Below are 14,357 nucleotides of genomic sequence, written 5' to 3' on the forward strand. Positions count from 1 at the left end.
TTTACTGGATTCTTTCCGCTTGTTCTATATCTACAACAATTAATATATGCAAGGATCAACAATCAAAGATCTAATTATTTGGATTATAACAAACTTAATAACCCAAGATAAAACCCAAGATTCTAATACCCAAATTAGACCTTTTTCTACCATGATTCTCAGACAAACCCTTACCCATTATAATAACCCAAGAAAATAGGTTTTACGAATTAAAAAACAAATTTGGAGAGTTAAAATCTTACCTTATCCTCAATAATGGTTAAAAACTGTCAAGAACTCGTCTGGGATCGTCTCTTTAGCTCTAAAAATTGAAAAGTGCCAAATAAGATTGTTTAGGGGTTTATTAGCTACTTTAAGCCACGTCTGGCCCTCCATGGCAGACCCGTCCCGCTACAGCGGCCTGGTCTGATGGCCCTAATCCCGCTCCAGTGGGATGCTCGAAGACAGAATGTTACCGTTCATGCTATAATCATTTTTGATAGTTCTATTCACCCAAATTGAATTCCATAGAGTCGTACGGGTTCTTTCTCATCTTGGCTATCCAACCATGTAATTAAATTCATAATTATACTTCTCATTCGTTATCAGATTTTTCCTACACCTTAATGACTTCAATTTCGTCCAAATCTTAACTAGGTTGGAAAATTCCAAGTTACTACGATAGAATTTTCTAACCCCAATTCTTTCTTCATTATGTTTTTCCTATCGACCGAATCAGGTCGTTACACTTTCACAACTAAACAAATAAACTTTAGGTGTTAAAATTTGTGATTTGAACTTGAGGATGTTAATTAGAATGACTTAAATTTAATTTTAAGAGAAAAAAAATAGGATCAATCTATATAGTTTGAAGATATCAAATGATGTGATTTGAATTGAATTTTGATGGACTAAAATTAAAAATCAATCTATATTATGAATTTGGGAATAACATATATCTAAATACTAGGCTATATTGGAAATTGTTAGTCACTAACTTTCAAGAGTTATTGCTTGTATATATTTTAAGGACGACAAACAATTTCGTATCAAGATACAACAAAGTCTGAACAAACAAAACTTTTTGTTTCTCCCTTTCTTAACAAGAAAAAAGTTTTCTATGTGTTGCTCCCTTTATTAACAAATAATTTTTTTTTGTTTTTCTGTTTTTGAACATACAAGCTTTTTTGTTGTTCTTTTTTGCTAATATGATAGCATCCCCCCACCACCACCACCACACACACAAAAAAGTTGTGGTAAACCTGAGCTTATAAGTAGGACATTCAACGTTTCCTTTAAAGTTCGATTTTTTTCTTGTCAACAATTTCATTAGATTGAGGTACGTATGTGAGGTAATTTAATGGATGATTTCATTTTTCAAATATATTTCTGCAAAAGAATATTCATATTCTCCACATCTACCACTTCTAATCATTACAATTTTTTATCCAATTGATATTCAACTTTAGTTTTATATTGCCGATATGTTTCTACTTCTTCATCATTATCATTTATCAAATAGATATAACAGTATATAGTGTCATTGTCAGTAAAATCTATGAAGCATTTTTTTCCACCACGAGATAGTGTTACTGTTAACTTCATATCACAAATTTCAGTGTAAATCGATTCTAAGGGATTAGAATTCCTTTCAACAACTCACACTTGACATTTTGATTTATTACACTAGAAGTTAGGCAAAAACTTCTAAGTTGATCAGTTTTTGCAAGGTTTTGTAATTGACATGTCTCAAGAGTTAAGAACTGACATAAATAATGAGTTTGAAAAGACCTTCCGTGAGGTAACTTTTTCTTACAAATATCTTATTCTTTACTTTTTATAACTTTGTCAAATATAGACGTTATTTCAAAATCAACATCTTGCTAGGTGTCCTTTTCACAAGCACATTTCCATAACATTCAATTTGTTTCAGAAATTACTCATGACCATAGTCTTATCGGTCTAATACGGGCAATATGACCTAAATGTATGTTTTACAACACAAACATAAAAGATCACTTTTCACCAATGTTAATGTATATAAAATCAAATCTATTATAATAGACATATCTTTTAATAAAAAATCATACTATTTTAAGTGACACTTTTTCATCAAATAATACAATTCTTTCGAACGAGTAATAGAATTTTGTGATTGTATATTATTCATATCACATATACTAGGATAGAGAGACTCAACGACCAGAATATCAAATATATTCTAAGAATTTTGTGGGTTTAACATAATAAAAGAATATCATTATATTTCATATCTTGTTCTTTTAAATTTTAATTAGATATTAAGTCTAGTTTTGTCTTTATCACAAGTAAAGAACCCCCCACATTTTAAATATTTTCCAACTATTTGAAATTATTTCCACATTTTTTTCTCATGCTTTTAAATTGTATACCATCAAATACACATTGGCAACAGAAAACCTTCTTTTAGAGATTTAATTCATAAAATCACCCAATACATCCATAAAAGTCACTAATTTTATGTCACTAGTGTTTTTTCCCTTTCTATCACAATAGACAGAGCACATAGTTTTTAGAATACTAACAATAAAGATTCAATCTTTATACAACTTGTTTTTGGTTTAATGATGAAGTTTGTATATTCTTCTAATCGTTAACCGAATAAGACTCGAATTCTGATGAAGTTTTTCTATTCTTCTAATCATTTTCACATTCAGACAGAGTATTAAAGCAAAAAGATTTTAATCTCCAAAAACCTCAAATACAACACCGTTTCTAGCTAATGAAGAAGATTTTATCTTTTCCAAATTTTTTAGCCTCTTATTATTCATGACAAAGATTTTGTAAACTTCAAGTAAGAAAATTCATTCAAACAGAGTATTTAACAAATCAGTGAAGTTTCTATTTCATTGAAATAATGCACAATTTGATTTGTTCATGAAGTTCTTATGTTCTTCGTACTAACGAAGAAAAAAAATGGAAGATTTTAGTCTCCATAAGTAAGGCACAAACAAATTTCAGATGGAGTAGAAAATTACAGAACATTTTTCTCTCATCTAAACAGAATACATACTAATAATAATAAATATATACTCTAAGATTATCACATAATGACAATCTATCCTAACATTTATGAAATAAATCTCATAAATTATAATGGATAGAAAAAATAGTAATCAAGGGAAACAAAAATAGAACCTGATTTTTCCTCTCATTGAGTCATATTCTATCTGTCGACAATGAATCCATGCAAAGTCACTTTTCTTGCAAATTATATCTTTCTTTTCCAGTTTTTATCATATTCTAATTTTCCTTATAAGACATTGGATTCCAACAAGAAACTAAACCCATGTTCAAATATTGTTAGGAGACAATATATATTCATTAAAGTGGTCATCATAGTCTTTATACACAAAATAACATTCTATTGAAAAGAAAACTGAAAGGGTGCAATGCTTGAATGCACTTGGAAAGAAAATAAGATATTACCCATCCAAGAAAAACTTACTACAGAAAATATACTTGAACATATTAAAGTAGTACTAGTTCATCTCAAATCTCTTTTATTATATGATAAAATAATTTTCTTTTTCTTCTACTTTTCAACAAAAAAAAAATACAGAAAATAGAAGCAATTTCCTTACCACAGAAAATACCATCAAAATTAAATTTTTTAAGCTTGTTATCTCATGTATTAAGATTAGAAAAATAAAAAATAAAAGATGAAAAGAAAAACACAAAGAACTATCCGAGTCCATAGAACCCACTTTGTGTCCTTAAGAAATTTAATCCCCTCAAGTACCTGAGGTTGCAGTTTAATTCATCCCAAGATAACACAGATTAACCATTAAAGAAGTAGCGGTACCTCAAACTTCGATAATTTCAACACACTTAAAATGACAACAACAAATTATACACACAAATATGATCGATCTATTTTATTTTGTAAGTAATGTATGTTAAGAGAAGGGAAGAATTCAATGCGAGTGAAAACCTCTCTATTTATATTCAACAAAGGGTAAAGGTCGCAACTTTATGGAAATAAGACAACCTTTCATAAAGGTCACACCCCTTTGCAAAAGACACAACCTTTCAAACGTTCACAATCCTTTAAAAAAGACACAACTTTTCATAAAGATCATAACCTTTCGGCAAAGTCATAATCCTTCAGTAGAAATTGGAGTATTGAACTAATTTAACTAAGATCAAAGATATATAACCAAAAGTCATAAATTCTTTTCAAAACATAAATTATAATAGAGAACTAAACAGGGAAAAAATGATTGTACCCTCTATGATCAGTATTTGAACGGATTACCAAAATGCATCAGTAATGCATGAGAATTCAAACGCAATAGCTTTTTAATACCAAACAAGTGATACAAATTATGTCCCACCTAGCTCCTTCAGCTTTGCGGTGCCTCCTTATTCCATTTTAAATTTTTTCTTTGGTAAAACCCTTGGAGATCTATTTGGAATATGGATACATAAATTATTTGTATCTGTTATGCTCGATTTTGAATTATTACATGTTACCCATCAAATTATTAAGTATTGAGTTCCTAATTTTTATAGAGATAATATTCCTAATCATGAGACTATTATATGTTATTCATGAAGTCCTTGAGTTGAGTTGTTCATGCACATAATTTCGCATGAAACCTATAAGTTAAACATTCTTGAGATGAGTAGTATCACGAATTCCCTAAGTTGAGTTGTTCATGCCCATGCATTCTTGAAATTAGTAGCATCATTGAAGTACTTTAGTTGTTGAGTTTCGAGTATTGAGTTTTATGTATGGTTGTTGAAAAATCTTGAATTGAGTAGTTCACGTCCATAATTTGGCATGAACCCCTATTTTGAGAAGTCTTTTACAAATTTTTCTAAACTTGTTTTAAGGCTTGAGCAATTGAGTTTGAGGAAGAGTAGAATTGAGTTCTTTTCTTTAAAAAGATGTGGGAACTAGGTGTTTCCATGAGTAAAATGTTTTCACATTTAAATGAGAAGGAAACTGAGATTTCCAAAGAGTTTTGAGCAATTGAGTAGGATCTCTTTTTAGAGAAAGATTTTTGAGTATTAATCTCAAACCACAAAAAGAGTTTATATATGTATTTAAACATATGAGCTATTTATGTTTTGGAAGTAGTATTGGCACCCACATGGCGAGAGTTTAGACAACTCACAATCCCCATAAACCAAGTAGCCAACATGAATAGAAAGAGTCATATTTTTTAGATGATTTTTTATTTGTTTTAAGCATAGACTAGCTAGTGGATCCACTTAGTTGATGTACCTCGGCAAGGTATAGGATAACTCTGGCAGTGTGAGCGAGACGTTGTATCATCACATATCTCATAGTGATGCTTTTTTGTTATTGAACCTCTCATAGTGATGTTTGTTGGTTATAGAACCTCTCAAATAGAGTTTATATATAACTAAGATATTATTATATTTTTTAATACATTGAGTCGTTATCTAGTGTTTTAAAAGTTTAATATAAACTGCCTGTTTATTTTTGCTTTATTTCTGCATTGAGTCGAGTATCCATAAGTTGAATAGAACAAAGGTGAGAATGTTTTCTTTTTATCAGTTCAATCTTGAGGTTATGTTTAATATTAACCTTACATGCTCGTACATTCAATGTACTTATTCATTTGGCCTGCATCGTTTCATGATGTAGATACGTATAATCAAAGTCATCAACAAGAGCTTCGTTGATATCACATGCAGTTCGATTTAGCTAATTGTAGATTTTGTCCTGACTTGCATCTTTGTCATTTAGAGGCTTCATAGATATACAATAGAGTTTGAGAAGTTTGATTCATTTATCACTACCAAAACAACTGTGAATACTGACCTAAAAATTATCGATCTCAAATGAAAGTCGATAAATTCCTACCTTTGTAGGTCAGTATTGTTAAAAAGAATAAAAAATAAATTAGAAAACCGACTACAAGGAGTCAATTTTTATACCAAATAAAACGAAAAATTTAATACCAACCACTGGGTCGAAATTTTTCCCAAAAAAGATGAATTACAATTAATACTAACCTCTTAATGTCGGTATTAAATAAATTAATAATAAAAATATTTGTTTTCTCAATTAAATATAAAAATCAAAATCGAGAATTATTTTGAATTAATTGTATTTAAATCATCCGGTGGAGGATGATTTTGTGTAAAATAAAAAAAATTATCATACCGACTTTCAAAAGTCATATACATACATATATATATATATATATATATATATATATATATATATATATATTCAACTAACTTTAAGTAAATCGTCCTCTGGATGACGGTTTTATATAAGTTAAGAAATAAATTAATATAAAATATCAACTTTCTGATGTCAGTATTATTTAATTAACATGATTACTTTTTATTTATCTTAAAATTTAGAGGGATACCGACCTCATGAAGTCACTATTTTTTATTTAATCTAATTACTTTTGATAAAAGCGACATTCGAAGGTAGAATTCTATAAAAATATTCCTATTAATCATAATTTGCTATAGTGCATAATACTAAATTTTCATTTTGCATCTACAATTAATTTTTTCAAAAAAATGTACAATTTTGTATACTTTTATAAATAAAAATTAGAATTCATGGAATAAAAAAAACATCAATAATCCATATTTAGAGTATGCAACTATGTTGATATGAATTAGGAGATAATTATACTTATATTTCTAGAGTAATGTACAAATTTTGTTAGTCCGTTCTCAAATCATGAACTTATATCTCATGTAATGATGTAGAGGTGAAGAGCTAACATGTAATTAATCCGAGTATGAAATGCGAGACAATACTCATAGAAATGTCATGATAACAATTACTCCCTCCATTTCAAATAGGATAGCCCATTTGACTTGGAATGGAGTTTAACAAAAGAAAGAAGACTTCTTAATCTTGTGGTTCTAAATTAAAGTTATGTCAAATATACCAAAATGTCCTTTAATCTTGTGTTCTTAAACATATCACGTGAAAAGTTAAAGTTAAAGTGTTGCCGAAAAAGGAAAGGGGTCATTCTTTTTTAAACAGACTAAAGAGGAAATAGGGTCATTCTTTTTTAAACGGAGGGAGTAATTAAATTTTATATTTATAATTATTTGTACATATAACCTTTAATGTCTTGTCTCATTTTATGAAATAGACAATAAAACATCATAATTAATGTAGAAAGCAAGTTCTATCAAGATTATTACGTTTGATCTTGAATGGATGTCAAGTGTAGTGATCATATCGTAGGAAATGGCACGTAATGAATTATACATCAGAATATGAAATACGTTGATTATATACTCCTGAAGTAGTTTAACAAATCAAGTCTTGTATATTAGTGGTTTATATATGAAATACATTATCAATTAAAGAAATATCGATGAACAATTCAAGGAGATTTATATTTGATATTAATAAACTTTTGTTTATGGATAAAATTAAATTTATATAATTAGGAGGTATATAATTTAAATTTATTAAATTAAATTGATAGATTAAATTAATATAAAATTATTTCATTCATTGATAGTTAGTTACCTTGAAATAATTACTTTACTTATTAATTTAAATATTTTTAGAATTTTGAAGTGTTTAATTATATGACTTTTTTTTAATATGAGTAATATTTTATTAATTGAATAATATCTCCTTAATATTCTCTTAAATCATAGCCTAATCTATCCAATTGTATTTCAATTCTTCTCATTTCTTATTCAATCTGTTTTAATTCTAGCCACTTCAATTCAAATTCTTATTTCGATTATCATCACATGTTAATTTCAAATTTAGCCTATTCTTGTCTCAATTTTTTTTCCAAGACTCCAATTTTCATTTAGGATGTGTTTGGTATGAAGCAAAACATTTTTGAAAATTTTTCTAGTTTTCTCATGTTTGGTTGGGACAAAAGTTTTGGAATATGTTTTTTAAATAAATTCATTTTCCTCAAAATTAAGGAAAATAACTTACTTTCAAAAGTTAAGGAAAACATTTTCCAAAACACTAATTCAACTTTAAATTACATTTAAAAAAAAAATATTAATTTCTAAAAGATATTTTCTATTTCAAAATTTGTGTTTTCACTCCGCCCTCCCCCGACCCAATCATCTCTCCACCCCTCAAAAAAAAAAAAATTAAAAATATTATTAATTTCATTTTTTTTACTTTTACCCTCAAACCCCCTACCACCCCCTCCGAATTTTTCACCCTTACCCTCGACCTCCCCACACAAACCACCGTCACCCTATCCACCTCCCAAAATAAATTTTGAATTTGATTTTAAAATATATTTTCAACTTCAAATTTTTATTTTCTCAAACAATTTTCTTCGTACAATGCACATCCTTAATCTCAACCATCCATAAAAATTCGAGATCAAATCGTAGTTGTCCATCTTGTTCTAATAAACGATCAGATTGAATCTGCTCCCACTTTCCTTTTTCGATCTAAAAGACTCAAACCCTTAAATTTTTTCAATTCTTTTCCTCCTCTCATGGAAGAGCAGACGCATCCCTTTCTTCTCACACGGCAGCTCAGGCAAGCCATCTCTCGTCTCCGAGCAGCAACAGCAGCAGCAGCCGCCACCTCTCCCCTTTCGCTGCTTCCTTCTCCGATCAACGAAGTCGGCACAACCACTTTTTCCTCTTTCTCTCCCCTCGCCTTCTCCTCTCCTCTTCTCCGGCGAGAAACATCAGCAAGCAGCAGCCGGAGAGAATCGGGAAGCGCCGCCCTCTTCCCTCATCTCCTTCTTTCGCATCCGCGAAACAGTAGACAACAACGACACCAAACGCTACTCCGACTAGCGAAGAGACACACTCTGGTCAATTACAACAACAACCATGGATACCAAAAGATGTATCGGAAATCGAAAAGCTCGAGGTAAAATGAGAAAATTAAATGAAAGGTGTCAAATAAGTCTGGGTTTGGTTTTTTGTGACAGATTGACCAAAAGTTGGTCAAATCATCTTTAAAATGTAATTAAGTTAATTTGTGTACCGACCCTTTTGGTCGTTTTGAGAGTTAAAGCCTTGTGTTTCATAAAATATTTTTCGTTAGATTCGAAATGGGTATTTTAAACTATTTTATAGTTATAATTATGAAATTAGTGGGGTAATTTTAGTAATTTATTTATTTAGTGGTTAGAGAAAATAATATTAAAATTAATAGTGGAGCACTTTTACTATTTTTTATAGTTAGTCTTATATAATAATATTAGGGAGTAAATATTTTATTGAAAGAATAAGGGTTTGGGCGAAGAAAAGGGCGTCAAAACTCACTGTGCCTCATCACCGCATAAACACAAGGAGCATATCATAGCTTCAGGTAAGTCAATCAGGAATCTTAGATATTATAATACATTGTGGGTTGTTTAATACTGGTTAGTATATTAATAATAATGAAAAGTAGGTAGAAAAAGTGAATTGAAAAGGTTAGAAAAGGAGGCACTGGTAAATTGGACTTGGGGTATTATATGATTGTTATCAGATAATATGTTAGTTGGGTATAATTTGGTTGATAGTTGTGAGGGAATTACATTATGATTAGAAGGAAGAATTCATTACAGGTGGAATTGATGTTGGCATTATGGTTATGATTTATTCACGCTACGGTCATAGTTAGAGTTATTGGACCATTTCTTTTGTTTGGTTTTCGGTTATGGAGACTTGTGTTTGATTATTATTTTATGAATCAAGTTTTTATATATTGAGATAGATAATTAAATATTAAGTCTAGTATATTATTTGGATATCATTAAAGTTATATTATTCAAAGAAATAAAGACTTAATTTTAGGCTTAAATATATATAAATAATAATAATAATAAGAGACTCGGCATGTTAATAAAACTCAATATTAGAAAATTGAGTATAGATTTGTGTTTGATGATTTGTGGATCTAGGCTAGACATAGAATAATATTAGTGTTTATAGGCTTGTTAACTTACAAATTATGCATATATACTTGATAGATTAGAAAAGTTCGGAAGTATTGAGGAATGAAAAAGCATTGGAGAAATAGTTGCTTGACTTCAGTTCTTCGGTGGAGGTAGGTTATGATTTATGCTATTTGATAGTAAACTCTTAATAGTGATGATATGCCTTGAATGATATTGTGAAGTTCTCTATGTACTTGACTGTGTGATTGTGTGATTTGGTTGTGTGGTTTGTGATTGGTCTGAAATTCTGAGACCGTAGAATTTATATTCTCTAACCCTCCCTATCAAAGTGATGCCTTGAATAAAGAAGGATTGATGAAAATAATATAACAATGAATTGAAAGTGGTGATAATAAAGGATAAATTAATAGTATAATTGGATCAGAGTATCACGTTTTGACACGATATTCTTGGATCGGAGTGTCACGTTCTGACACGGTATTCTTGGATCGGAGTGTCACGTTCCGACACGGTATTCTTGGATCAGAGTGTCACATTTCGACACGATATTTTTAGATCGGAGTGTCACGTTCCGACACGATATTCTTGGATCGGAATGTCACGTTTGACTGTAACAACCTGTTTAGTCGGTTCGAGCAGTAGAATTATTTTTGATAAAAAAAACTGACTGGATTGACGGATCACGCGACGAACCGTCATTGTCACGACGGACCGTGATGGACTCCGTCGTCCCATACTGTGTAATTTCTTCTGCTGCTCTCCTCATTACCCTCGACGACAGGTAGGACGAACCATCATAAGCACGACGGTCCGTCGAGGGTCTTCGTTCCAAAACACTTCAACTCTGAAATCTGGGTACTGGATCGACTCTCTGAACATCACGACGGAACTGCAGCAAGGACCGTCGTAGATATGACGGACCGTCACAAGCTGCGTAACTCCACCCTGGGTCGGATTTCCGCTAAAATTTAAATGGGTGTTATGGACTATTCATGATTATAATTATGAAATTTGTGGGGTAAGTTTAATAATTTATTTACTTGGGGGTTAAAGAAGATAATAGGGATATAAATAGTGTGTTACTTTTATCATAATGTATGATAATTAGGGTAAAAGAAAAAGAATCGCAGAAGAAAAATAAAAAGAACAGAAGGGAGAACGAGCGAGAGAGAGAGAAGGAAGAAGAAAGCAAGTGACTTAGACTTCAGATTGAAAAGGTTCATAGGCATTGAGGAAAGCAAAGGCATTGGAGAGGTAGCTTGCTTGATCACGATTATTCGGTGGAGGTAGGTTATGGTTTATTTCTATGTGATAGATAAACTCTAAATAGCAATTGATATGTATTGAATGATATTGTAAAGTCTCCTATGTACTTGATTGTGTGGTTGTGTGTTTCTGATTGTGTGGTTTGTGGTTGGCCTAAAGTTAGGAGAATGTTGAAATTCTAATCTTGAATCCTCTCTATTAAAGATGACGCCTTGAATAAAGAAGGCTTGATGAAATAAAAATGATGAGATAATTGGATCGGAGTGTCACGTTCCGACACGGTATTATTGGATCAGAGTGTCACGTTTCGACACGGTATTATGGGATCGGAGTGTCACGTTCCGACATGATATATGGGATCGGAGTGTCATGTTCCGACACAATAACATTAAAGGAAGGGAATCTGGAATTAACTTAGAATACTCAAACTCAAGAAACCGATTTCCCAAATGAGTATGGTGTGGAGGCATGAGTCCTCATAGGTGTACTTGATGTTGTGATTGATGGTGTACCTAATATGGTGTTGTTGTCAATGGTTCATGTATTTGTTGCTTGTCACCTGTTAGGTATTGTAGTTGGTTTTATACTATTGTTTAATATATACTGATTTCTATTTTGAGTTGACCGATGATACCTACTCAGTACGTGTTCCTTGTACTGACCCCTACTTGTATTTTCTTCTTGCTGTTTTGTGGAGTGCAGCAAGTGCACCATCGACTTCGACTCGCCCTCAACTCTAGCCAGTCTCCAGCACATCAGATTTCAGGGTGAGCTACTATTCCTAGCTCGGACTAGATTCTCTCCCTCACATCTTGATGTCTTTGAAGTTCGGACATGGACCATCTTTTTACTTATTTTAGCTTTTTAAATACTCTTAGATTTAAAAATTTAAGGATAGATGTTCTTGATGTGATGACTTCCAGATTTTGGGAATAATAAGTATTAAACTTTAGAAGTTTATTTAATTGATTTTGTTAATAATTTTTGGATCTTCCGTATTATTTTTACTATTCATAATTGATATACCGGTAAATGTTGGGGTTTAGATTTGTTGATTCACTCACCTAGGAGGATAAGTGTGGGTGCCACTCGCGGCTTGTTTTGGGTCGTGACACCGACATGATAATATTAAAGGAAAAACATGTTAAATTAATGGAAGGTACTCAATATCAAAGAACTCAACTCCAAAAATTATTCGGTTTGGAGGCATGAGTCCTCATGTGTGATCTTGATATCATTGACTTATTACGAGCTTACTTTAATGTTGTTGATACTTGTTCATGTTGTTTGTTGTTTATCACCTGTTAAGTGCTATAGTTGAGTTCATACTATTATTTATTGTATATTAGTTACTATTTTGGGTTGACCGATGATACTTACTCAATACATGTTGCCTCGTACTGAGCCCTACTTGTTTTCTTCTTTGTTTTCCTTTTATGAAATGCAGCGAGTGTACCTATGACTTCTGATTTCCCTCAGCTCTAGCCAGCCTCCCACATATCAAGTTGCAGGGTGAGCTATCCATTCAAGCTCGTGTTGGATTCTCTCAGTCATGACATGATGTCCTATACTTTCAAACACATACCATTTTATTCTTTATTTTAGTGTATTCGATATTGTTAGACTTAGTATTGGAGATTAGATGTCCTTGATGTGATGACTATCAGATTTTGGGATGATAAGTATTAAACTTTAGAAACTTATTTAAATTGGTTGCTTAGTATCTTTTGGAGCTTCCGCATTATTGATAATATTTATAGTTGAACTATTGGTATATGTTGGGGTTTAGATGTGTTGGTTAGCCTATCTAAGGAGGTAAGTGTGGGTGTCACTCACGACTCGTTTTGGGTCGTGACAATTTGGGACCAAATTAACTTTTTCAAAACTTTCTAATTTTTAAAAAGATACAAAAAGCACTTCATTTTTTCAACTTTTATAATTCTATCCAAACTAATCCTTTTTTTTAAAAAAGTAAATAAAAATAGATATTTCTCTTCTTCTTCTCTCAATGTTCTCTCTTCTCTTGTTCTTCCTCTTTAGAAAATCTGAAAATCTAACTATCAAAACAAATATTCTCCCCCATTATCTTACCTCATCTCCGGTCGTGACTCTCTCCTCTTTTTGAACGGAAGATTGTGTTTGACTTAAAATGGGTAAGTCATTTTTTTAGAGATTTTACAATTTTGGAACAATACTAAGCTTTTTTCTTGGGTTAATGAAAAATAAATTATTCAATAGATGTGAAAAATGAATAATAGTGTAATTGTACCTATTATTTATTGTTTTAGAAAAAATTTAACAAACCCAAAAAGTCATAATTTGAGAAAATGTATATGTAATGTTAACATGCAGTGAAAATTCATATTTGTTGTTTTTGTTGTTCTTTTTGTGACTATTTTGTTCATATGATTTAAGAAATATAGTTTTGTTCAGTTTTTCCCCAAATATTTGAAGTGTTCGAGATTGAAAAAATCTATTTCTCAATCACCATCTATAATAAGTGAAAGAAAAAAATAATGACTATTGCTCTGTGTCACACTCAAACTCAAAAGGCAAGGAGAATAAGAAGGAGAACGAGAAGGACCTAGAGATGGAGAAGGAGAAATTGAAAAAGAAAGCGAAAGAGAAAGAGAAAAAAGTTGAAGTCATCAATTGTGATGTGAAGCAACAATATCCACCATTGATTAGATTGATGGTTATGTATACCATTGTGAATTACTTTTTTTGTTGATAAGTTGTATAAAACAATTGGTGAAGTGTTTATTTTTGCTGATAATATTAATGATTTTTTTGTTGGAACAAATATCAATTATGATGGAAAAGATTAATGTGGTGTATGTGGCAACATTTATAACTTATGTTGTAAAAAACACCACAAAATTATCTACATGTGCCCCAACAGAAAGGATATATGTGGCAACATATGTCACAGAAAGAAGATATGTGGCAACATATGTCACAGAAAGAAGATATGTGGTAACATATGTCACATAAAGAAGATATGTGGCAACATATGTCACATAAAGAAGATATGTGACAACATATGTCACAAAAAGGAGATATGTGTCTACATTTCATTGTTACCAATGTGGTGTCTGTGACAACATATATAACCTTTGTTGTAAAAAAAACTATAAAATTATCTGCATATACCCCAACAGAAAGGATATATGTGGCAACAGATGTCACACTATGAATTATCAAAATAAAATAAAATAAAATAAA

General features: G+C 31.0%; 1 protein-coding gene across 1 annotated transcript; it reads left to right on the top strand.

The window, feature by feature from the left end:
• Positions 1-8,263: 8,263 nt before the first annotated feature.
• On the top strand, positions 8,264-12,855 carry LOC101258587 (uncharacterized). Its single transcript, XM_069296880.1, has 3 exons — positions 8,264-8,848; positions 11,835-11,899; positions 12,580-12,855. Exons 1-3 carry the CDS (start codon positions 8,463-8,465, stop codon positions 12,615-12,617), a joined length of 489 nt encoding a protein of 162 aa, XP_069152981.1. The 5' UTR covers positions 8,264-8,462; the 3' UTR covers positions 12,618-12,855.
• The last annotated feature ends 1,502 nt before the right edge of the window (positions 12,856-14,357 follow it).

Source organism: Solanum lycopersicum, chromosome 1 (assembly GCF_036512215.1).
Source record: "Solanum lycopersicum chromosome 1, SLM_r2.1".
In the NCBI taxonomy this organism is placed as follows: domain Eukaryota; kingdom Viridiplantae; phylum Streptophyta; class Magnoliopsida; order Solanales; family Solanaceae; genus Solanum; species Solanum lycopersicum.

Excerpts from the sequence above, each read along its gene's own strand:
- LOC101258587 (XM_069296880.1), top strand. The coding sequence starts at position 8,463 with ATGGAAGAGCAGACGCATCCCTTTCTTCTCACACGGCAGCTCAGGCAA. Across the intron at positions 8,849-11,834 it reads CGGAAATCGAAAAGCTCGAG|CAAGTGCACCATCGACTTCG; the intron begins GTAAAATGAGAA and ends TGTGGAGTGCAG. Across the intron at positions 11,900-12,579 it reads CCAGCACATCAGATTTCAGG|CGAGTGTACCTATGACTTCT; the intron begins GTGAGCTACTAT and ends TATGAAATGCAG.